Source organism: Podarcis erhardii, assembly GCF_964252035.2.
Source record: "Podarcis erhardii genome assembly, chromosome: 2".
NCBI lineage: Eukaryota > Metazoa > Chordata > Lepidosauria > Squamata > Lacertidae > Podarcis > Podarcis erhardii.
In genome coordinates this window covers 79,684,024-79,710,407 of record NC_138498.1, presented here as the reverse complement: position 1 = coordinate 79,710,407, position 26,384 = coordinate 79,684,024, and the positions used below count along the sequence as shown (strand labels likewise).

The 26,384-nt window shown below is 40.9% G+C and overlaps 2 protein-coding genes and 1 long non-coding RNA gene across 4 annotated transcripts in view; 2 read left to right on the top strand and 1 right to left on the bottom strand.

Annotated features, from left to right (window-relative positions):
- Positions 1–10,859: 10,859 nt before the first annotated feature.
- Positions 10,860–26,384, bottom strand: part of LOC309335527 — a 37,669-nt gene continuing 22,144 nt past the window's right edge. Inside the window, exons 3-5 of the long non-coding RNA XR_014153560.1 lie at positions 19,275–20,021; positions 16,426–16,549; positions 10,860–11,634 (exon numbers count right to left, since the gene is read on the bottom strand). This is a non-coding gene — a long non-coding RNA (uncharacterized lncRNA). The remainder of the gene's footprint in view (positions 11,635–16,425; positions 16,550–19,274; positions 20,022–26,384) is intronic.
- Positions 13,264–17,936, top strand: LOC309335523 (platelet glycoprotein IX-like). 2 transcript variants are annotated; one of them, XM_081850595.1, is made up of 2 exons: positions 13,264–13,289; positions 16,148–17,936. In XM_081850595.1, the coding sequence occupies exon 2, from the start codon at positions 16,156–16,158 to the stop codon at positions 16,801–16,803; it is 648 nt and encodes a 215-aa protein (XP_081706721.1). In that variant the 5' UTR covers positions 13,264–13,289; positions 16,148–16,155; the 3' UTR covers positions 16,804–17,936. The 2 variants fall into 2 exon arrangements, with proteins under 2 accessions (XP_081706721.1, XP_081706720.1); XM_081850594.1 differs by lacking the exon at positions 13,264–13,289 and adding an exon at positions 13,300–13,421.
- GP9 (glycoprotein IX platelet) lies at positions 20,029–23,453 on the top strand. Its single transcript, XM_081850596.1, has 3 exons — positions 20,029–20,264; positions 21,937–22,059; positions 22,728–23,453. Exon 3 carries the CDS (start codon positions 22,729–22,731, stop codon positions 23,347–23,349), a length of 621 nt encoding a protein of 206 aa, XP_081706722.1. The 5' UTR covers positions 20,029–20,264; positions 21,937–22,059; position 22,728; the 3' UTR covers positions 23,350–23,453.

Here is a 26,384-nt window from a genome sequence, read left to right as displayed (position 1 = left end):
TGTCCTGATCCAGCAGGCTCTTCTTATGAAGAAAAACCCCTTATACTAGTAACCCTTTCTCTATCTTCTCTAAACTGAACTAAATGTGCAAATGTTGTATTCCATACTCAAGGTCTGCTTCTACATTTCCCTATTTATTTGCCACTTCTTTTTCAGCTGGTATTATAAATTTAATGTAATTGTTTCTAACAGAAATACAAACAATGATAACACCTGTGCTGCTCAACTAGATAGGCCACTGATCTGATGCATCAGGCTGTTCGTTCTTATGTTCACAACTTGTATCAGACCATAGATAATCAATAAAGCAGAAGGTCCCTGGCTGCATTAGAGAGAAAAATATTTTAAAAATCACCCCACGGAATGCATCTGTTCTGTGGAATGAGTGCTAGCTGGTAATGACCACTAAGCACATCACTATGGTAATGAGAATTAGTCAGCGGGTATGCGGCACACTAAGGATTCTGGGAAATCAATGAATAGGCTGCCTGTAACAGTGGATGATTCCAATGGCTGACCTTTAAACAACTTCATACAGTGCAAGTAAATAAATAAAAGAGGGAGATGTAATGGAACAAATATGGTCAATAAAGTGTCTCCAGTGCCCCTACTAATGAAGAGGACTCTTAAAGCACTTTGCTAGAATAAGCAGCAATAATTAAGTTCTCATATGTTCACAGTGTGGGCTGGGGCTGCCTAATAAAACAGAGCTGTCAGCTGTTGAATAGCAACGCAGCACATGGTAGGATGGCGGCGCAAACCCCCCTACCAAAATGGCAACTTGGCACTCAGATATTTGTCCTGCCTGCTTCAACTGCTTCATACAGCAAATATTTTTGAGGAACTTTAACAGTAAAGGTGACCAGAACCAAAGCAAACTGTGGGGAACTGTAGGGAAATAGGGGTCTCCTAACAACTCCCAACTCCCTTAACAAACTACAGTTCCCATGATCCTTTGGGGGAAGCCCCAACTGTTATTGTAGTAGAATAGTGCTTTAAATGTATGGTTCGGATATGACCACTGTTTTGACTTGCCAAAATAATCTAGCTTATCACTGTTGTGGGCCTCATGACTCACCACTCTTGTCCTCTGTCTCAGTCTCTTTCTGCGTGTGTCTCTCATTTCAGTTTGTATTTCTCATTTCATCTTATCCCCCCAATACTGTGTCCCTACATCTCTGTTTATGTCCATCTACTAGCTTTTGTGACTGAGAGAACGAAGTTAAGTGTAGAATATACATTGAACAAAGGTACTTCAGAGACAAACCGTAGTATGAAATTGCTGAATTTACACTTATGAAGAAGTTCAGTTCCATCACTACCTGTGACCTGAATGAAAATAATGGTTTTTGTCTATTACATGTGTTTATTAGCTCATCATGAGCGATGCTACCCTGTAATCATTTTTACACACATTTAAGAACCACATTCCAGACATCTGATAAAGAAAAGCTTACGTCACAATATATTTAAAGCTCCTGCTAAACTGTTGTTTTGCTGCAACAAATTAATGTGGTTACCCCCCCCCAAAAAAAAATATAGTTATAGAGGACACTTATCTCCACCACTTATAAATGTTGGTAACTATGGTATATAAATAGTTGAAAGAAATAGAATAAATGAATATATCTACGAAGAACTGCCAGTAAGTTCTGGAGCTTACTCACAAGTAAGTGTACACAGGATTGGAACTTTAAAGGACCATGAAAATTATCTGTATCTATATCCATATTCTCTAAACCACTGTATATACATATTTATTCTTAAATTCTATTGATCTGTCCTGCAATTTGAAAAAAAATACCATTTTTCTTTGTATGCTGGCAAACTTGAACAGTGTTTAAGTGGAGACCGTCTCTAGGCTGAAAATTTTTTACGTCACAGATGTAACTAGACTAGAGAGAAAAATACATGTCTGAGTTCTCAAGAGTCAATTTGAGCTGCTTGTGTCAATGCAGCTTAAAATATGCTGTGCTGCCCCACTGTCAAGTCTGTTCTGCAGAACACACAGTGCAATGTTTGTGCTCCTCTATGTTGACCATCACATGTGTTTGCTAAACTCACAATGTGCAGAGGAGGTTCCATTTTGCTATTTAGTTTACCTGCCAAGTTGATTATATTATTAATTCTCTTTCTGACCTCACACTGTTACTTCAGAACATCAGTCAGATAATAAAAGCTTTTTCAGAACTCATTGCCGGTTGACGTCTCCATGTACTAGTTTTAAAAACAAGCAATTTATTAGAAATATAAGAACAGAATGTATCTGAAGTCAGTCTAGTCTGCAAAGAGACACAATTCAGGAGACCAGTTTGGTCAGTCACTGGAAATTTTTACTTATTTACCCAACTTCTCACCTTGCAGTACGAATCTGGGGGAAGAACTTACCAGGAGCAAGAAGCCTGGCCAAGGATAGGAAAGGATTGATTCATCTAACCTAGCTTCTGCAATGTCACAGGCATGTGAGAATTAACTTTTGAGACCTGCCTTTTGGGTGGGGCTTCTAATAGAATATACTTAAGCTGGTCCTGGGCCATCTTATGATATGAAGGCTACCAATAAAATCCGCTTGGGCTAGGTACAATAACACATAGGACCAACCAGTTGCAAGAGATCCAACACTTCCTCTTCATCTTGCTATGATTGGAATAGTTCAGTTGGCTCATGGCCAGTTTAAACATGACCGCCACCATGCTGACTCTGACATAAGGCCCTTCCCCATGGTAACAGCAGGTGTGGTATTTAAGATTCATTGACAAGGGTTAGCAGAAATGAGCAGATGCTGCATATAGTTGGGGCGATTTGAGTAGGTAAGATCTTTTAATCCTAATAAAGGCCACCTTGTGGGCTGGCATCATTGGGAAGAGCTTTACTGACCTCTATATGGGAGACGCATAATGGTGCGCTAAGGAGGTCGTTCCGTCAGCACCGCTCTGCTTGCCAGATGGAACAATTTCCCTTCTCCTCCCCTCATGCATGGTTCTGGGTGAGCTATTGACCCTCCCAAGATTTGGGAAGAGCATGCCGGGGTGTGTGTAGGGGGAGCAGAGGAGGAAGTCTCATTACACTGGCTTCTGCTAGAAACAACTTAGCTGAATCTGACCTATAATGCTTAAATCAGACTATTAAAGAAAGTGCTGATATTCTCTAGTGCGGTAATAATCTTGATTTATCCCAAATGCCCTTTAAGTGTGGCGTTGGTAACAGATGCCTGAACAAGACAATGGTTAGGGGAGGATAGAATTTCCCTCCCTAAAGACTGATGCGCACCAGACTATGTGTATCTCTCTCCCATTCTTTCCAATCTGCATAGCTGTGATGGCACATAGATCGTGTCATGTCAGTGATCTGCTTCCCATCACCTCTATGACAAGCTGTTTATTACTATGTACTAAATGAGCACATAGGTTAACGTTGGTAGAAATGTCTCTGTAAGTAGCTTTGGATGCTCAAATCTGCAAGGTAGGAGAACTGCAGGATTGCATTTGGCCTCTGGGCCCAATGACATCTCTCCCCCCCCCAATGATTTAAACATTGGTTTCATTTTATTTCAGGCAGTCCCACTGTGTGCCTCAATGCATTTGCAGAGGACAGAAAATATCTGAAAAGAACATATTATACCTTTTATAAACTCAGCACAGATGTCTGTGCAGCTCTAGCAATGGGCATTGCTGCCATGGCTAGAATTGCAGCAGGCATCCAGCCAGGCCAGATGCAAGACTAATGCTGATTGATTTCAGATTCATCCAAGGGCCGTGGTGTTGACTGAAGGAGACAGAGTGCTCTCCTTCAGTTCCAAGCTCCTATTTTTTCCAATTAGAATGCTAGTTACTATTGGGGGTTCTGTGTCTGACAGACAAGAGAGAGACAATGACATGACAAACGACATTGCAGAGCAGCCTCCAGCAATCTGAAGTCATCAGCACTGACATGGCTACTATCATAAATAACCTCTAAATAAGAAAGCCACTTTCACTGAGTTCCAACCAGCATCATTTCATTTGGACATGAGGAAGGACAAAGGCAGGCACAAGGAAAGCAGAAGCAGGCACCAGCAGCATTCTCAATGACTTAGAAAAGCCACCAGAGGAAATCCCTACTCTATCATTATAACACAATGCTGGCATGTGAGGCAAAATAGCCACAGCTTAAGATCTCTGAAGGACACTGTCTCCCACCCAGATTTCAAGTTCACATTTCCAGACCCAATGCATTTTATATTCTCACTGGCATGGGATGTTTCCATACTAATTCTCTGGAATTGCCATCCTTGTCTATTCACTTTAACGGAGCATCCAGACTATGTCCTTATCAGCCCATTGCATTCAAGGTTTGTCTCTCTGTGTCTTTTCAGAACTGATTGCTTGCAATGTTTTTATAAGAAAATGCAGTTGCGACACCAGCCTAGCTTACATAAGTAAAGCACTATTTACATTGAACTTCTATGCACACTTTCCTAAGAATAAGTCTCATTGATCTCAGTGAGGCCTACTTCTGGGTAAACATGCATAGGACTACATTCATAGATTCTCCTTTGCCTTTAATTAAATACTTCCTGTTTACAGGTTCATCTCATTTTGTTTCTTCCTGATGAGTCGGTGGAAGAGCAGTAATGAATAGTCTCTTTATTGCTCTGATGCCAGTTTTTGTTTCTGAGTGTGGAGATTTTAATAGCAGTTTTTCTTCAATATTATTATTTTTACAGCAAAATAATGTTATTTATTAAAAATGAAAGGAAATTGTTAACTAAACCAACCACTTTGCAAGCTTTAAAAATATGTTGGACCTGAATGGAAAATGACCTATCCCATAGACCGTGCAACTGCAAAACTTTTGTTTTGTGCACTTTTGTGCTTTTCTTTCTGGGGGGGACACATACCCCTAAACATTTTGTGAATCTAAGTTTGGCCTCACTGAGGGGCAGTATTTCAATATGAGTAGGAAAATGAGAGCACCCCTAAACAATTTTTTAGAAAAAAAAAAAAATCACTGGTAATAGTTCTGATGATCACTGAGAATGTAAACGATATACACATATATCTGATTCAAACTCTGAAAGCATCAGTGTTTCTGTACACTATCAGAATGACTGCTTGTAATAGTTATTCAGGAAGAATTTTGAAGAGTCTAGTGAAATAAAAATCAAAATGTTTATATATATATATATATATATATATATATATATATATATATATTCAAATTAGCTTCTTCTAAGAGAAAGGGGTGGGTGTATGACACGGTGTATATGAAGGCAAGTGGAGATGGTTTTTTAAAAATTACTTAATCACAGCCGCGCAGCAGAGGTCTGATGTGGAGGTCACTCTGCTTGGCTTTTCTCACTCTCCCTCTTTTGCATCAGCCACAAATTCATTCCTAATTGCTGCTGAGGAAAACAAACTGTCAGCGTGATGGTAAAGCGCAACACACAGCCCTTGCACTTATTGCTCATCAGGCAGAAAATGTCAGCACTTGCGCAGTGCTGGGGGCAAAGCCTCTGTTTTGTGCCAAGTTCTTTTAATGAAAAACAAAAACAAACTGTTCCAAGTGCTCTTTAATCTTATTGCATCTTTTATGATCCTGTCAGTGTTATTATGCAGTGGGTGGGAAAAGTCAATTACACATCTTTGGCACCCCTTGCTCTTCTCCACTCTCAGATATACTGACTGGCTTGAGGACAGGCTTACATTTTCAATCAAGCCAACTAATCTAAGACTAGCCAAGTGTTGGTGTGTGGAGCATGATGCTTACTTTCTTAATAATGCCGTTTGATTAAAAGGGGATTCTCTCCTTCCCACCCCCACCTCCCAATCATAACCATTCTCTGGATTAACATTTCAATTTGAACAAGCTTTAATTCAATTATCTGATTCCTGGGGAAAAGATCTATCTTGATGTTTGATTATTGAAATGCCTATCATTATGGTGTGTGGGTGGGTGTAGAGTGGGCATATAAATGGCAAGGATTCTGGAGGATGCAGAGACACATTCCTCCTCCCAGGACCTCCTCTCACAGTTCTCAAGATGGTCATTTCCCCCTTTCCTTGCAGGAGTTAATAGTAGTCATTCGCTTATCTGGAAGAAGGCAAAGGAATACAGACAGGGACACCATCCTGCATTAAGGATGGAGGAGAAAATAGATCCATTTTGCATCTCAAGGTGAACTTTCCCAATTACGGTAGCCTTTCCGAAACAGCACATGAAACGAAACACAACATCATTTGAAATTTGCACTTCTCTGAAATTTGTAATGCAGTTCTCCGGCCAAGTATTCAGTACAAAAATGCACGTGCATGGGTGAAGTGTGCAGAAACAGGCATATAGTGATTAAAATGGCATACAAAAAATGCTTAGCAAAAATGTGGGTATTAGACAAAACTGTTATTAGGGAAAATGCCTCTTGCACTTCTGACACTTGAGGCGGTGCTTTTCAGCCTGTGCCATGGGTGGGCCAGCTCTGATCAGCACTGTACTCCACACCCCATAGCTCCAAAATGCTTGTACATCACTCAGAACGTGTGTGTACCGTGTCTAATGCAAGGGAAAGACCACAGCTCAGTGGTACAGCATCTGCATTGCATGCAGAAGGTCTCAAGTTCAACCCCTGGCATCTTCAACTAGGGCTGGAAATGTCCCCTGCCTGAAGCTCTGGACATCCGCTGCTAGCTGGTGCAGACAAAACAGAGCTAAATTGATTATTGGTGTGACTTGGTATAAGGCAGCTTCCTATGTTCCCATAGCCTGCTCTGTAAGCCAGTGTACAGCCAGCACTGGTGATGTAAACCCCAGCACTAAACCTGGGAGGATCATTATCAGGACCTGTTGTCGGCAAGAAGCAAAATGGAATTGGCAGTTCCTTTTCAACACAATCCGTCAATGCTTCTCAGCAGGGCCCTGACTGACAACACTCTCAGCTACTGAAGCACGTGGCGGGAGCATTAAAATTATTGACTTCTTCTCTCAAGATTATCGACTGCTATCCAAGAGCTGTGAAAGCTGAATCTGATTAATTCTAAAAGAGGCACAAGGATGAAGGAAGATTAGTGCTATTAGCCTTTTAAAAAAAAAGGCATGCTTGGGGGGGTCAGATCTAGAGACCAGCTGCTTGACCGTTCTTCAAGGGCAAACTCTGAAACATGGAACAGCTCGAAAGGGGAAAGTTTGCACGGAGTCTCAGACCACGAACAAGCAGAAAAAGCAAAACAGCATCTGACATTGGCTGAGAGGAGCAGTCCAAAATTTGAGTGGAAGCACTATGTCTTCCAGGGAACAATAAGCTCAAAGGAAGAGAGAATTCACACTATCTTACCTGTAGGCCTTTTTGCACAGCTACTGCTTTCATCTTCAACCTTTGGGCATGCTGCCTGGTGCTGATGGGAACTGTAGTCCAGTAGCCTCTGGAGGTCCCTAAGTTAGCCACTCCTGCTTTAGAGGCAATCCCTCTTCTACCCTCAACAGGATATAAAGGAAGTGGAAAGTCCCACAATAGTGTAATGTGTCCAACTGTTGAAATGCCACTAAGCAACAACAGTTGTGGTCTTTTGAAAGAAAAGTCTTATGCAAGCACAATGTCTGACCACACACACATACATACATATATATATATATATATATATATATATATATGGTTACAGTAGGTCTAATTCCTGGAAAGGTATACTGTATCTGTACTAACAATGTACACGTATATCTTACAATGTACACATATATCTAAATGTTTCTTCCTTAACAGATCAATGACATTATAACTGGATGACAAATAAGATCTATGTGAGCTGGAGTTTGCTCATGAAGAACAACATGAAGCTAAACTCAGCATGATTTTTTTCTCTCCCTCTAATTTTTGTTTCTTTGTTTTAATATAAAAAATAAGGAATTTCCTACTCAGAGAAAACTCAAAGATAGGCTAAAGTGTGCAAACCCTCTATAGACTGTTGCATATGAAAATTCTGTACACATCTACTTCACAGAATATAGAAGCACTGAAACACTACAACTGCCCACAGCATCCCTACATGTGACATTCTGACACGCTTACATGTGACATTACACATGACAAACAACTGACACCCTTCTTCCTATGCAAAATTTGCTTCTCATGTTACAAACTGAAGCAGACCTAAGCCATTTCATTGCACACATTCTCTCCACGTATGTGCCACTATGAACAAAACTACTTCAGCGACCCCTGCTGGGAGAAAGTTGAACACCCTAAGGTTTTTCTTTCTTTCTTAAATCTCACTGAAATTCCTTTAATGCAAGGGTTCAGGTTCAATTTATAAGCTGATCAAATAACAGCATTAGGGAAGGGAATCTGCATTTTAAAATAAAACAGAAACTTAAGATGTCTATTGAGCGACAGCATTTCAAACCCAACATACCAATATGCTTGGCCCCACTGACCTTCATGACGCCATCTATGCACAGAACATTTAAATTAAAACTGCTGATGGACCCACAGTGAATTTAGTGTTAGTCTTTCATTTTAAGCTTAACTAGGCTTTAATCCCCCCCCCCAATGGTTTGAAAGCTAAAAGAGTTTATGAAATGCATCCATCTATTTCAAGGGCTAAGCTAAGAAAAAGGGTTAAACACTCCTCCCCTGGCCCCACTTCCCCAAGCAGGCCCCATGATGTGGCTGCTAATTAGTTAAAAGAAGCATCCAGGGGCGTTCCAAATAATGCATCTCCTGTGTCTTTATTATCTACGTCCCCAGTATGTTATTCTACAGTAATCCAATTACAGAAGGGTGTGTTTCAACAGAGGCAGATTATCTGAGGCAATAGTCCTAGCTGCTTGGTGTTTAATTAGAATAATAAAATCACCAGGCAACTGAAGTGAAGAAACAGGTAAAAAGACTGAGAATTGTAAAAGTCCAGGAATGAAAAGGTATTTGCCTTAACAGCATAAATCACTCACAGCAATGAATGAGACCACAGTGCATTATTTCCTTAATGAGAGGTCAGTAGTTTGTTCTCTGTAAGTATACTTTGCACAGGTTGACCTGAACAGACCAGTTATGGACTTCATCTAGGCACTTAGGTTTAATCCAGGTGTCCTGAACCCCGACTCCTGAAGAACAGCAAGAGCTCAAACACACTGCCATTTGTATGCATGAATCTCCCTGCAAGTAAATACAAGCTGTGCTCACACTGCTGATGGAATAATAAATCCCCAAAAGAAAACACTCTCTTGGAAGGAAGCTTTGAGGACACAAGAGGGTGGAAAATTTGCTAATGTCTGCTACATCCTAGCTCTCCCATGGCCTGAGGGGAAAACCCCAGGTGTCCTACAAAAAGGTCACAATCTTCAGGCTTTATTTGACATTACATACACTTAGTCTACGCACACAGGACACTTTCTTCTTGAATCAGTGGAGACTGAGTACTTATTTTGTCTACATAATCTATGCACAATCTAGCTCTATTGCATCTTTGTTCCTGAAAAGCACTTCCTGAGCAACTTGTTTCATTCTTAAAATAGAAGCTCATTGGAGATTCCTTCTGCATTACCATCTGCATGTCCACCTGAAAACAGGTGTAGGCAGTCCTGGGAAGAGAGAGGGATATATTCACACCTGCCCAATAATGTTGTGGGTGGGTGCATACCAAGATCACAACCACCTCTTCCTTCTTCATTCACCTGGAGCATGTGCCAGGGAGGAAAAGGCGTGGATAACCTAGTCAAATGGTTTTCAAATGTATATCAAGTAGCAACAACCACCCTTTTGGATAAATGAAAAGGGGTGTGTGGTGCTTAGCAAGAGGTTTGTTTCTATATATAGCAGACTTTAGCTTTGAGGAGGCCCGGAGTGTTGCTTCACATTATACATAGGACCAAGAGACATGGATGGAAGCTGCTGAAGTGACCTCTAACACCTGTACCATATCTGTTCTGCTCACCAAGTTCTGATGATGCAAACAGAAGCTGCTAAGAACCAGTAGCAGGTTTTTAAAATATGGAACACTTTACAAATTTGCGTGTCATCCTTGCACAGGGGCTATGCTCATCTTCTCTGCATTGTTCCAATTTTAGTATGTGCTGCCGAAGCGAGCACAGTAGCAGGACTTTTAAGCTACATTGAATGGATCTTCCCTGCTCAACCACTCCATTTAACAGTCTCTTCAGAAACAGTTTGTTGCTTTGTAGTTGACAATGAGGCAGCCTACTCATTTTAATGGGTTGTTGTTGTTTTTTGCCTCATTTTCTCCCATGATTATTATTCTAAAGAGATTCGATGCCTTTTTTTTATTCTTCTGCTTGTAGCTCTGTTTCAGGATGCTCTTAAATGTTAGGAAACAAATGTGTGCCATAAATCATATTTTAAGGGAAGATTACCAACTAATCTTAGGTGCTGGGTAATAAGAGTTGGAGTCCCTTCAGGCCAGTTTTAGAAAGTAAATAATAATTAAACAAAATCTCAGACAGGTTGTGGAGTATGGCAGAATTTTAAAAGTCAAGAGCTTGTCTTGCCTCCTCATTTTTCTTACAAAACAACAGTTTATCATCATGCAAGAGGCAGGGTGCTCAGGTTGAAGACATGCAAAATTAGGGTTGGCAGACCCCCCCAGGCCTGACCTGAAGTCTCCAAATTTGCCTGGCTGGCCCCAGGTGGCAGAGGGAGGGTTTGAATTTCCAGGTGGGTGAGAGCCCCTATTTAAAAAAGTTAACAAGCTGATTGTGTGAGGAGCTTGCAAATTTCAGCCTGTTGGGAGCTGACTTCAAATTATTGCATAAAACTCTAGTCTAGGCAGAGGTGGGTGGGTGTTATTATTTTTAATGCTAAACAAGCACACAAATAAATCACTGCTGTGGTACACCCACAGTTGTGAGTCCCAAGATTATGATTATGCAGCCTACCTGTGACATCACGAACGTACATGGCAGCTGAGTGGACATAAAGGTGGGTCTTTTCCTCTTCTCCAACAGAACACAGTGTGCAACAGCTGTGACATTCAGTGTTGCCTTGTTTTCTCCCACTTGTAGGAGGAGAATTGGCAGATGGACGGATGCGATCATCTGGTTGTGAGATGCTATGGAGTGTTAATAAGGCAAGGTCACTTGCTGAGCAGGACTGCAGCTTGAAGACAGCCAATATCCACAGCTGGAAAATGGCTGATGTCTAGTGATGGACTTAACGGAAGCTGGCAGGTGTTGGTGGGAGGAAACTGATAAAGATCATATTCAGAAGCCAGTGGCTGGAGCTGGCTGGTGTTCATGGGTATAAGCTGCTTGGATTTCACCTTTGGAAGCTAGTCAACAGAAGCTGGTGGATATTTGTGAGTTGAAGCCAGGGCATGAATGTGAACTGGTGGAGAGTGAAAAATGTACGAACATTTTTTGCTGGTGTTTTTCACGGATGTAGGCTGGCGTATGCCTGTGTGTATGAATGGCCCCTATAAAATGGGAGGTTTCAGTTGCAGTCAGGAGAAATGATGTGTGTATGTGTATGAATGGTGGATATTCATGAACAGATGAAACCCATGGAAGATGGCAGGCTGAAGTCAGCAGAAGAAGTTGCCAGGTAGAAGTCACTCGAGATGTCTGGATGCTTTCAGGTGGTAGCCATCCCTTTCACTTGTCTCTCTGGTTCGCCCCCTTTCAGGGATATCTGAAGCCAGTGAAGTTTTCTTGAGACTATAGATGAGAGCAATGAAGAGATGTCATATGGTGGTCTGAAGCTGGCAAGGCTTTCTCAAGAGCTCCCTGCTTCACCCCCTGTGAAAGCAAAGAAGGGAACTGCAGAGCTTAAATGCCAGCCAGCGTATATACCTAAAGAAATGTGTGTGCATGTGTGTGTGCAATACACACACACACACACACACCTACCTGTAGTGCCCACTCTTTTTCTTCAGACAGATAACAGAAGGTCAAACACCTGAGCTTATGGTGTGCCCCCCACACCCTCTGTATCCGTACACATGAAGGCTGAGCTGTAAATATTTTTCATGATAAACCCATAAACCAGGCAACTAGCAGCCTTTAAGCCAAATCTGGTCTCATGGGCAACTAAATGGCCCACTTCTCTTTCCTGACCTTTAAGTACAGGGAAGAGAGTCTTTAAGCCAAACAAAGCTTCTTTGCAGCTGGCTTCAACTGAGTGAAGAAATATTCTCCTTTACAGATGACAATATTCTGTTTGAGGGACTTTCAAAGCACAGTCCTCTTTTGGGAGGGCTGTCTGACCCAAGTTTGGCCATGAACAGTTTGCTGGTCAGTTTTCTCCACTATGCTAAAATGTAAATTATAGTAATTATTTGCACCTTTGCCTTTCTCCACATTAGTTAGCATATTCAAATTTTATGCAAATCTCTTGCTTTTTTTGTAATTAGTTTTCTCATTTTGGACAATACATAAGGGACAACTCTATGGGAGACTGCCACATGGGCTACATATTTCTTGCAGGGTGTATCTTCCACCTGGCTCAGAAATCTAGTTAATCTAGTTTAAGAATACAGTTGTGTTAACAAAGGGGATGGAGAAAGGACTTGAGTCCTTGTCTTTCTAGTTGGCCAAGTACCTTCTTCTAGTTTGGATGATACCATGACCTCCAGCAGCAAGAAATGTAACAATCTCATCCCATTCCAACACAAACCAAGGCATCCTATGAAGCTGCCTGAAAGTAACTTATGTTGGTCAACCTAGTCTAGTTTCATCCACTCTGATTGGGAGCAGTGAATGCAGCAGATTTTATCAACTCTGCAGAATCAGATGAACATTTGGAAGTGCTGCTGCTCTGATTAATGGATTCCTATGTCAATGGCTCTCAGCTACTCATAGGTCTTACACCTCCTGGCTAAGCAAAAGGGGCAGCTCAGCATATTATTAGATTTGCTGTTTTATTTAAAGAGGGCTAAGGCATAGTGCATCTTTGCTTACATCTGCACAATAATCTGTATGGGGAATAAGATATGATAAATCCTTCCTCAGTGAAGGATATAGACTAGATGGCCTTGGGGCTCATTCTAGCTCTTCGGTTACAATTCCACTAGCTCCCAAAGCTTATATAGCCTAACTTGAGTAATGTACTTTAAGAAGTATAAAGAAAATTTGATGCTGATGAAAAAGTACATAGGGCCAAGGATGAGAAACAAAGAATCTTACTAAAACCTTTTGTTGTCTTTTAGAGAGCAAACAAAATATATTCCACAAGTACTGGGAATTATTTTTTTCTTGCTTGCTGAACCCAATATAGACGAAAACAAAAGAATAACTCACTTAGGAGGCTGGCATTGTGCATTTGTAAAGACAACTGCTTTCAAACAGATAATGAAGAAGGCTTGGCTTATGTGGTGAGTTCTTTATAAACTCATTTCCTTCCTGGAGTTCAGGAATTATTCTACTTTGGCCATTGCTGCAAGATTGGAAGAAGCTTCAGTGGGAAGACGCCAGCATTTATTTTCTTTCTTTTTTTAAGAAATAAGGTAAGGTGTGCAATTCAACCATCTTTTAGTTTATAGTTCTATGAGAAAACTTGGCATTACCCAAGTTTCTTATTAAATCACACAGGATACTCTGCTGCATAGCATTTGTTGCTACTTCTATTTGGCAGTTGGAAACTCTCTTTTCATTTTCCACTAGATTTCATTTCAAGTTCTCTCCTTGGATAGATTCACACACACAAATTACTGTTGTTTTTTGTGAGCTATCAGTATTCCAGGAGAAAACCACTGCAGTGGTATATTGGGCGTAGCCAGGATTTTTGTTAGGGTGGGCAGAACTGACGTGATTGGTCACTTAGTTAAGTATTTCTATTGTTTTACTTGATCTAGGGGGGCAGCTGCCCCCTGACCCCCCCCAGCTATGCCCATAAGTGGAATGGAGTGTAAGATTAGTTCACTGTTATGGCTACATAGCTCAACGAGGTGGCATAGCCCTCTGACCAGACTGGGGCCACAATGGGAGGCCGAGGGTTAAAGCCCACTAATGCCTGTGCCCGGGTATTAATTTGGGCTGGGTCCCTGTGCTAGCTATTTTTGAAAGAAAATTCATATGCTTAAGGACATGATTAACATATTGCCAAGTTTGACCCTTACTGGGCTTTACTAAGCTTGTAACTCTTGTTCTCACCAATATAAAATTAAGCTCTGGAGTAAATGTGGTGATGCCCACTTTTAGAGATAAAGAGTAAAAGTGAATTGCCCACTTTTAGAGATAAAAGCCGGTTATTTCCTTAAATATGTGGCTTTCAGCACATTTAAAGCATTTCATTTCAGAAGTGTGTGCTGTAAACTTGTTTTCTTCAACTTAAATCTCTGCCTAATATATGTAATAATAAAACTTCTGGCTCAGGAAACATGACCTATATTTTTCACAATGATAGAGATGAACTTTAAAAGACCCTTCTGTACCAGAGTAGATAACTTTCATTACACCTTCAGTATGTACGCTCCCCCAACAACTTTTAAAAGGCTGAAAATAATACTCTATCAGGCTGGGGAAAGCTGTCCTAAACATAATGGTCAAAAACTGATGTTTCTGTTGGATCTTCCTCTTTTACCCTGATCCAACTCATTGTGGTTAAAAATGTATTTATATATGTGACTATTCTGTTGAAAGATGCTTACCCACACACACAGTTCCACATTTACTCTGCCAAAATTTGACTCATTGCATTTTGTGTGACATCTATAAGAAACAACCACTATATACAAATGCCCCCATCCAGCTAATGAGATACATCCATGCATATAAGCATGCTTAAGCGTACGTATATGTTAGTGGATCAGGAACCATAGATGTAATTCCAATGCATATCAGAATAAAAAATTAGCAAACACCATCTATCTGCACTACAGTGCTTTCAATGGGTTGGCAATCTTCATTCTGGCACAACTAGTCAAACACTTTTTTTTTTTTAGCACAACAAGATGGATCAGGGTGTTCAGGTAATGTAAAGTGCTATTTGTTAATAAAAAGGAAGGATGGGCACAAGAGAAATGGCATAGAACTCCAGGCTGGTTTTGCATATTCTTGTGAACACTTGATAATTCAGCACTCAGCTCAGCGTGTTGACTTCATTGGAAAGCTGTGCATTTAAAGTACCATCAATCAGGTGCTATGGAATTTCTATCTATACTTGATCTGTGATGCATCCATTCATACTTGAAAATCGCTATGGTGCTGCTGCAGTCATATGGTGAGCATGCATGTGTGAGTCGGCCCTCAGAGACAGAACAGAGAAAGATGAGGAGAAAGGAAAATAGGGTAATTTGGAGAGAAGTAGATAAATACAAAGAACCTACATCTCCATCTAATGCATAGTAAAACTAAAATCCTCATCACATGACAATATGATATAGAAAGATACCCTGCAGTGAGTCTTTCTTCATAGTTTGGCATGTTCAGAAAACTAGTTCAATAAGTCATTATATGCATATTGTAGGAAGTTCTGAAGTTTCAACCCTATATAAAACCAGCTTCTTCTAAACATGAAGTATCTTTTTTAAAGTTTTTTTTTTTTTTTTGGCAAATGGCCACAAATGAGAACACTGAAGCTTTTGACTGCTCAGCAACTGATGCAAATAAAATGAGGAATCTGAACAGTGCAAAGAAATCATCCTAGCACTTCTGAACATATGGAAAGGCAAGAATCAGTGGCTGGTAAACCAGACACTGATCATCTTCTATCCTCTGTTACCTTGATATTTCAATGGAAAATCAAGTTCCTGAACCAAAACCACTGACCAGATGAGTTGCTATTCAAATATTCTCCCCACCCACCCCCCCACCCCGCATATTTAGCCATGTACTCTGGGCAACACAATTTCTAAAATAATGGATTAAACAAGAGGGAGTCAATCTAGTGCCCTCCAGATGTTGCTGAACTTCAACCCCCATCAGCCCCAGCCAGCATAATCAATGGTCAGGGATGATGGGAACTGTAGTCCATGAAGATCTGGAATATTTAGGGTAACCCTGAACATTATACAAAAGCAGCATGAGTCTGTTCTACGTCTCTTGTTGCCACTTTTCCATATCATTTGAGGATGCTGAATGCCATATACTGTATAGGAGCAAATTGTGCAGCATATTTCAAAGAAATTCTAGAACATCTATTGGTAGAATCCAGTGGGCAAAGTTTTGCATTTTTTTTTTTGCTGTAAAAGATAGAGCAACAAATTGTATTGTTCATATTCTTGTCCCACAGCTGCGATCATGAACAAAGTAAAGATCTCCTCCAATGCTGGGATACTGGTCATGCTACTGTTATTAAGCACAGCTCAACCCAAGCCCTGCCCTCCCTGTTTGTGTGAGCAGCAGGAAGACCTAAGGGGTTGGATATTAAACTGCAGCTCTATGGGGCTGAAGGAAATGCCTCCCCTGTCATCAGAATTATGTCACTCTTGCCATACCATCAACATTCTTCATCTGCAAAACAACAGTTTGACGACGGTTCCTCTTGGTGCACTGGACAACTTAATTTACCTGAAAGAAGTTGATTTCTCCAACAACCCATGGCACTGTGACTGCTCTATTTTATATTTCAAGCAGTGGCTGGAAGACTTCAGTATCGCTTCTCTTGCCAACCTTCAATGTGCATCTCCGGCTTCTGTCAAATCGAGAGCCTTGAGTCAGCTGACTGGGAATGAACTGGAAGGATGTAGGAAGCCTCAACCAATCAAATGCCTTGATTTCTTTTGGAGAGACTTTGCTCTTATTTTTGTGGCAATTATTGTCTTAATTTTAGCAAAGTGCATTCTACAATACTCAAAAAAATTAACTTCCCAAGCTGCCAGGAAGCTACATCCTTTTGAAGTCCCACTGCTGCAGATTCATGACCTGGAAAAACAGAAATCAAAATGAGCTGCTGCAGTGACTAATAGCTCTTCAGTAAGATTACCAAAGTCATCTGTTGAAAAGGTTGTGTTTGTTCAGGCTCCAAGCGCATACAGAGCCATGACTAAATGTCCCTTAGGCTAAAGAAATAGCACCAGTTATATTCTGTTTGTTTTTGCTGATTACATAAGAACTTGTACAATGTACGTAGTTACTTTATGTTTTCCCAAATGACAATACCCACACCCTACCCTTGATGCTTCTGTGAGCCACTGGGGTGAAACCAATGATAACCAAATTTTGTTAGCTGTGTAAATAATTATGTAGTAATTATTACTACATGTGCGAATACCATAGCATGGGGTAATGGAAATGTGCTCTCATGCACCATGGCTTCTACTGCTGTGGCACTCAACCGTATAAACATTCCCAAAGATAATTAATAATATCACTGCTATGCACACAGAGCTATGTATATGAAAAAATAGAGTTTAAGTTAATCTCAAACTAAATTAGGTACTAAGACAAAGAATTTAGAACCTTAAACTCACACTCTTGCCTAAAAGGGATCTGGATTAGAGAGCTCGGTTTGCTGTTATATCTCTTTTATGTTGCATCATTTATTAATGTCTTATAGCAAACTATTTTAGAGCCCAACCAAAAGCCTGCTGTGATATCAAATGATTATTTGGAATAGAATTTATGGTGTGTATTAATGTATCATATACCCCATGAATATATTCTGAATAGAGAACACCAGTTCTAAAAGTATTTGTCTTTTAAGCACGTCTGTCTTCAGGAAATGGATGACTGAATTTCATGGCTTTGTCACTGAAATTTTAGTACTCTTTACTGATGAGTCTTCATCCATTGCATACTATTGCTAACCACTAAGCCCAATATTGACTTTGCTTGCAATAATGTTAGTTATGAGTTTACAGTTGTAACGGTCTGTATACCCCCTGCTTCAAGACACCATGCTGGCTTTATTAGGATGCACCAGGATGCCTTTTGTTATTTAAGAGGACATAAATCCTCAAAAACGAGCAAGGTGTTTGTTGGTTTAAATAAAGCATGCTCACGCTCAGCAAGTTCTGTGGCATGTTTCCACAGCTATTCTTTTTCCAGTTTCATTACTTAAACACACACGCACACACAGAGAGACAGAGACAGAGAGAGAGAGAGAGAGAGAGAGAGAGAGAGAGAGAGAAATGGATTGCTGAGTTCTCACTTAATGCCAGATATATTTCAGAGCAAGGATGGGGAACCTTCCAGATGTTGCTGGATTACAACTCCCACCACCCCTGACCATTGGCCGTGCTGATTGGGGCTGGGTGGAGTTGGAGTCCTAACAACATCTGGAGGGCCACAGGTTCCCCTCCTCTGGTTTCAGAGGATGCTATGGCAGTGACCCATATTATTTTTCAACAGCTCTTATGAGGATGGCATAATACTTGAATTTAAGAAAAGGGTATCGGGTGAAGAAGTGAGTGGCTGCTCCATGAGTAGGAATTCTGTTCACCATTTCTGAAGTAGGAACTCTCTCTTATCAACAGCAGGGGTGCTTCCAGATTGGGTCTTTTAATACTACCTAGTCATTGCTCTTCCGTGGTAAGCTACATGTGGAATTGAAAATGGCTATGGCCACCAAAATGTGGAAAGTCAATGTATGTGCATCATGCAAGGTTCTGTCCACGCTAGTAGGCATCATATAGGGAGGGTCAATGTGCCCCAACACACCATTTTGGTGAAATGTTTATTTTAAATTTTGTACTGAAATACTTTTTTTTTAAGTGCCATTGTGTTTAAAAGTGCCATAATGTTTTTAAGGCAGACAGAACAGAAAGCCAAAAATCTAAAAATGAAAAAGTCAAAATGTCACTACTGCTGATTGTTGGGTGATCATCAGATTTTTTTTCTAGCAGTTGTCAGCTGAAATCCAATTCAGGAAGTAAAAAAAAAAGGCAGGGACACCGGATCAGAATCAAGGATCCAAAAGTCTAGAAACCTTGATATCTGTTTGCAGTGATGAAATACTGAACCTACACCTGTACCAATTTCTGTAATAATTAGGGACTCTCTAAGACTCTCTAAGAATATTTAATTTAATTCTGGTTTACCGAAGTGGCTTAGTCATGCTGGCCACATGACCCGGAAGCTGTACACCAGCTCCCTCAGCCAGTAAAGTGAGATGAGCGCTGCAACCCCAGAGTCGTCAGTGACTGGACCTAATGGTCAGGGGTCCCTTTACCTTTAAGACTCTTTAAACAACTGACAGCACAGTCATACACAAGTCAACTGAGAAGTAAGTCCTACTAATGTCCTGCATTTATGGCCAAATAATTGAGTATAGAATCGTATCCTTTGGAGCCTAGCTGCATTTGGATAAACACACAGTTCCTAAAATGTATATAATTGGTTGGCATCCATCTGTCTTGTGAGACAATGGAGGAGTGCGCCTTTGGGGGTGAAGTCAAACTATTGGAAGGTTACAGCACCTGCTGTGGCTGTAGAAGCCAATATAGGTGTTTTGTTGGAGTGGGGGGCAGATGAAGGTTTTGCTGCTACAGGTGCACCATGGCATTTCTTCTCTCTGTGTTCCTCCCAGCAGTCATTCCTCCTCCTCTGCTGTGGGTACACAACCTGTCTGTCTGTCTCCAGGCACTGTGGTCATCTGCAATGGATTCCCACATGGCCAGGTTAAATTTGCCAGCCTTCATGTCACGTTTGCAGACACCTTTGTAGTACAGAGTTGGTCTGCCAAGAGGCCTGGTGCCTGAAGGCAGCTCCTCACAGAGCACGTTCTTGGGGATCCTGCCATCTTCCATGGCTGTGATGATACTTCAGCTCATGTCAACTTAAAATGGACTAGCCCAGGAACGAATGAGAAGACTTCTGTGTTTGAAAGCTGTTGAAAGGCCAGAAATGAATATGGTCCAGAACGGTGAATGTGACAGTATTTCTTTGGAAACAAGTCTTCTTATGAAAGTCTTAGTAGAAGTCATTGTGGAGCAGCAGTCTTTCCAGTAAGCAGAATTCTTCTTATCAGGTGGGAACCACTGTGCCTTTATCTGGGGGAATCCTTCCAGAGCATGAGCTAACAGGCTCCAAAAGAGGATGGAGGGAGCGTCACCAGCTTATCTTGCCCAGCCACTTCTTTCAGAAGCACTGGGCCACTTCCCAAGCAGCCAATCAACTCCAGCTACACAGTGCATGCTATTTATTACAGTCCTTGCTGCCACAACCTACAGAAAGGCAAGAAATTACTATGGCATGGATCTAAAATGGAGCATACAGAAAAAGGCTTCTCCAAGGGATTTGCGAAAAGCCCCTCAAGTAGTCTGCTGACCAACTCTACCTTCTCGTACGCACTGAAGAGTGTGCAGTGAATCCTGCTGTCTAAATCAACATAAATACTCAAAAAATCCAAAAATAAAAGAATGCAGAGCTGTAAACTGATTGATCTCCTCATGTGTTTTGGACTTGAGGTAAGTGTCAGTATCTCTATGCATCTTTTCTCTCTGCAGTAGCCGCACTCATGCTCTCTGTGCTGTCCATGACATGGTGTCCAAATGAACCCTATGGTATATCCACACATAGCAGAAATAATGAGAGAAAAGCACAAGAAGTTTAGTTTATTTTTTTAAAAAGGACCTGTATGCCCATAGTAGCAAAGAAAAAGTTTGAATATTTTAAGCGTTTTTCCCTTTCTTGATCTTTTTTCTTTTTTAAAAAAGATGGTGTTGGCAAAGTTCTTCATTGTATACTGTAAGGCATCTCAGTATTTTAAAAGGTTTTGCATTTGGTTGTTAACTAACAAAATTAATGGTCCAGAGTAATATAGAAGGATAACCTGAAATTATTATTCAAATCAAGTACTGTTTCTTTAGCAACCCATTGATTTGGGTAACTGACAGTTTAAATGGTACTGTGTAAAGTACTTTGGTTTCACTTGGATAAAAGTACCTAGGTTTTTTCCAGTGAAAATAAACAAACTGATCTCCTTTATAAAACGAACCAACCACAATCAACATGTTTGGAGCATGCATAAATCATAACACAGGGGGTAATTTAACATTAATGGCTTTAATTTGCTTTAACGTTTTCATTCATGATATGGTACATAATTAGATCTTATGAAAGGTTTGTTCTATGCATTTCATGCATCACAAGGTTTTCCTGCTCATTTGCTACAGATAAGTCTTTAGCTCTCTTTGGAGAACACAGCAGGAACTGCTGCTGCATCAAAAAGCACACAAGAAATTAAGGGATGTTTTCAAAAGTGGGGTGGCTGGTGCTCAAAGTTTGTTAGCAGGGTGCTGAGCTCCTCCCTGATACCCTCCTTCCCTAGAACCAGGAACAATCTGTGACTATTTCTTCATCCTGTTCTGTTTAACATCTATTAACCTGGGTAGGGAAAACCATGCTAGGACCACCACTTGGCCTTAGTAGAATGCGTCTCAAAATTTCTGTTTGTTGCCTGCCTCCGTACCCAGAACTCCCCATCAGTTCCATGAGTAAGCATGTGGGTCTATATGTACAGCTCACTGCCATGTGCTAAGACAGGATAGTTTTCCAACATTGTCATTACAAGAACAATGGAACAGGGCAGCTTTGCTTTTGTCTTAAAACCACATGCAGGAAAATACAATTGGGTACAAAGCTGCAATTTATCCTATGGTAGGCTGTACTGGCCATAGGATCCTCTCCCTAGCTAAATCTTCAGGCCTCCCATGTGTCCCTCCTCCAACCCCATAGGACACCCTTCCCTAATTTGAAAAACTAGCCCACAGGGCATTATTGTATGTGAGGCTTTGTTGTATTTAGATCAGTCCCACATGTCCTGCAAACATGGTGTGGGTTTTTCTGTTTATACCCAGGGAAATTCAGTCTTTTGAATTAAATGAAGTTTACTGGACAAAAACTAAAAACTCTCTCTTCTAAGATGTTAATCTATCTGGTCCAAACACTGCAGTGAAGCTTGCAACCATCAACAAATCTGTAAGCAGGCACATCTATTTAGTGCATGGAGAAGAGGGATGCTAGTTTGAACTGCCATCTTGACTCATTTCCTGCACTCACTGTTCTTCAAAATGTGTAAGATGGTGATGCTTACATATGAAATGTGTGATATATAAAATTATTATGAATTGTCTACAGAAAGCTTCAGGTTCGCCACCTCTGAACAGCAAGCTCCACCAACTCCCTGAAATCTGCTTTCTTCAGACAAGATTCTCGAGTCTAATCCACATTTGGAGAAGGACTCTTCTTGTCCCTTCAGAGGTTAGTATTTAGTTATAAAAGAGATAGCCCATAAGGAACAGGAAGCAGAGATGTAGTTAAGAGTAAGGAATATTTTTCCCCTTCCCCTTTTCTCTCCCCCACTCTGGCAGTAGTCTCCTTGGATATGCCCACCAGAGATAATTCCAAAAAGTTCCATAGAGGAAAACATTAAATCAAAAGTTAAACTGATCCTCAATCTGATGTTTCAGTGATGGCCTGGTAAAACAAACAATAAATTATTCCCTCCAAAGTAATCTTCCCCTTCCCCATGGGTGCCCACATGCTATAGACTTCCTACATGGGAGAGGAAACTGCAATTGAAGTGTGCAAAACCTATGTGTAGACTATAATGAGTGGCAAGGGCACACCTCAGAGTATACAATGGCATGCACCCATGTCACTTTGTGATAAATACAGAAGACTATCTATATGCAAGTTTCATGCTGTTTTGACAGGAAAGTGTAGGAAATCTATATCAGCCGTTACTGGAGCCTCCCCTTATAGGAGATGGGAACAATTGATTCAGCTGCAAAAGTATAGAATGGTGAGGGGAGAGGCATTATTTCCTGTTAAAGTAAAATATTTGAAAAATACTACACATTTGTACAACATTCATGAATGTGCTGTGACTTATTTCTTTGCACTGATGCCATGATTTCAACTTCCAGAATGGTCACAAGTCAAGGAATAGGATTACTGATACTTCTGTTCCTTAAAGCCACATCTGCAAACTCCTGTCCGCACCTTTGCACATGCTCTCCACCTGATCACAACCCACTGAAAGTGGACTGTGGCTTCAGAGAGCTGGCAACTCTTCCACTTCTACCCAGTTCAGCCCAAGAACTGTACCTCCAGAACAACAATCTGGAAACAATACCTGCAGGAGCGTTTGATAATCTTCAGGCACTGCGTATCATCAATTTATCTAGCAATCCGTGGCATTGCGACTGTGGAATTATGTACTTGAAGAACTGGTTAGAAGACCAAACGGGGAACACATTGATTAGCGACATTAGATGCTTCACTCCACCTTCACTTCACAAAAAAGCAATATCTGAACTAAGAAGGAGTGAGCTTCCTTCTTGTTCTACACCCCGAAGATTCTGTTCCGATTTCTTGTTTAGCGACATATTCCTCTTCCTCTTCATTTTTGTGCTCTTTCTCTTCCTGTGGGTTTTGATTACAAAAAGGCCTAAATTTAAAGTAGAGATTTGCAACAACAGCATGGAGATCCCAAACACATTACCTTCAACTTCTTATCAGCTGAAAAGAAGAACAGCAAGAGTCTAGAGTAATTTATCACTGCTAGTGATTACTGCGTGTTAGATTGCGAAATGAGAAGAAAGGTCAAGCAAATGATTTCTGTTTATCATTAAAACTGAAAAGAATTGTTATTATTGGCTTTTCATTTTAAGGGATGGGAATTCAATTCATCAAGAATGTGCTCACTGCACGAAAACCGTCATACGCAACTTTAAAAGACTTTAGCGTCCTTATTTTAATCATTATGTTTCTGATTTATGATGCCTTCGTGCTGCTGGTAAAAGCATATCCTGCAATTAGAGGTGCAACTTGGCTCTGAGATCTGGACCATTATTACAGTTTTAGGCTAATAGGTCAGTGCATAGGGCTTGCTGGCTCTTGCTGAGCTGAGCTGTTTCCTGGTTGTGATCATCACCATATTGATAACCCATCAGCCCAAGCCTAGAGGTTGATGTGGTAACATTTTGTAAAAGCCAATGGGGAAATACAGTGTTCACGCTCTGGTAACCCTCTGTTTATGCGACTGCTTGCATGTCAGAGAATTATCAATAACTGTACACAATGTGTTGTACATGGAGCTGCCCTTGAAGATGGGCCAAAGATTGCAGTTAGTGCATAATACAGAGGGTAGAATTCCAACCAGCGCTACTCAACACATGCTGCAATACTGACAGACAGACACTTCACTCCGGTCATATGCCAATGCTTTCCATGGGAACGTTAGTGGAGGGTGGCCCAGGGCCACTGGGTTCAGTCCCAGATCTTGTGCTCTTCTCGCCCCACCCTTTAAAATAAAACTTAATTTAAACATTTTGCCTACAGGGAGGCTGAGCACCTGGCAAAGCACAGTGCCAATGAGACCCAACTACTTGTGCCTTACTTTGCCCACAGGCGTAGTAGTTGGTTGCAATGGAGAAGTAGGGATATGAGGGTGGGAAAGGGGCATGTTATATGTTGAACAAGACTTATTTTAGCTTTAATATGTCCATAAAAAACCACTTGTTCAGGATAAGATTGTGGAAAAAGTTGAGGGCCCAGTCTACATAACGGTGTATGGGACCCAGAAAATACTGCTGGCACCCAATAGCTCAGAGTAAGCCATGACAACAAGAGCCAGAGTTCCTCCTCCCCCTCTGAAAACTGGCCTAAATCACCAACCATACATATAAATCACCATATGTAAATTTGTGCCTTAACTCTGACACATGTGCATGCATCCACAACACATTTTCCTATCTCAAATATACTTTAGCTACACCGAAGTCTATAAACGAAACCCATTAATTTGATTCTTACTCCAACTTACTTTTTTCTGATACCCATCTCTCACGTACATGTGAAAACAGCTAGAAATGTCTTTGTTATGCTACATAAAACAGACAACTAATTAAAGAAGGAGCTAAATGTCCATCATTATGACAGATGGAAGGTGAAGAAGGGAGTTTGTATTGCAAGGAATATCAGGGGAGCAGAATAGGACAGTTCACAAACTACAGTGCTCTTGCAGGACAACCCCTAATATAGCTCTCTAATAGTTAATGTGGTAGCATGGTTCATGCACACATTGTTCCACCTAGTAAGAAAAATTCCAGACAGGTTGAAAACTCGGGTTACTAGCTCTCAGGGAGGAGAATTTCCCCCTTTCCCATGCTTTTATCCTTCATGATAGACGAATTACATCTACCTCCCAGATGTCATATGGGGAACTGCCAGATAAATCATCTTCATAGAATTGTAGAACTGGAAGGGACCCTGAGGATCATCTAGTCCAACTACCAGCAATGCAGGAATATGCAACTGTTCCATATGGGCATAGTACCTGTAAACTTGGTGTTATCAGCACCGTGCTCTAACCAACTCTGCTATTGGCTCCACACTTTCCCAGTTCTTAAATTCAAATGCTTCCATGGGATGCCTACTCCCTGGGCAGAGGTCTATTATTTAGAATCCCATAGAGCTATCAACAAACTAAAACAAAGACTAGCTTTCCCCGTTTCTTTCCTGGTAATAAAGAATCTGAGCAGACATTTTTCCAGTTCAGCAGAAATCACTCATCCAAAGCCCAAGCATGGGTAGGAACAAAAGCGCAAAGCAAAAGAATTACAAAGAACAAAGCATTTTTCTTTTTCGGATTACCTGTGGAGTGAAAAGCATTTTACCAAGGTTAATAAGAACTCGACGTACACTTCAAGCTAAGGAATGTTCATTTGAAAACACCACACTATTTCTCTCTGTGTTTTATTAGTACAAGTGAAAGGGTAAGACAGTTAAAATGGCTGCACGCTATAGAACAGGTCTCATTAGTATTCTGTAAGAAAAGTGGCCGATTTTTCTCTCACACACAAGACTTCAGATTATGTTCACATGCCTGGGCTGCTAATGCTTAGCAGCCAATCTTAATGAGAATCTTGCAAAATCAATCAAACCCTATCAAATATCTCATGGATGTCATGGTAAAAACAGAATGACTATAGTATATAACATCTGCATGCTAACAAAGAATGTGTGTTAACTGGATATATTCTTAGCCATTTTAAACATTTGAATGGATTTATCCAAAATCCATTGCATATCTTTTACACTGTATTAATAGGCACCCAAGACCTGGGGCGAGATGTAAGTGTTGTCAAACCAATCCTGGGAACTGTACTTTGTTAGGGGTGCTGGGAATTGTAACTCTGTGAGGAGTAAATATCAGTCTCCATGATGCTTTGTGGGGGAGCTATGTGCTTTAAATGTATGGTGTGAACACAGCCTAAGTAAAAATAACTGAAACAGGATAATCAGTACAATTAACCATGTGGTGGGGCAACATACAACATTCTGAACAACAAAATGCTTGAGAAAACAACCACATTTTAAGATGGCACTGGAATCAGGGGGTATGGCGCCAGTCACACCTCAGAGGGGGATGCACTCTAGAAGTGGGACACCGCCATGAGGAAGGCCCTTTACCATATTGTTGGTGGAGGAAGCCTGCAGAACGCAGAAACACAGTAAAGAGAGGCTGCACATAATGTGCAGCTCTGAGAAATGTGGCACTAAGAAGGGGCTCCTTAGGA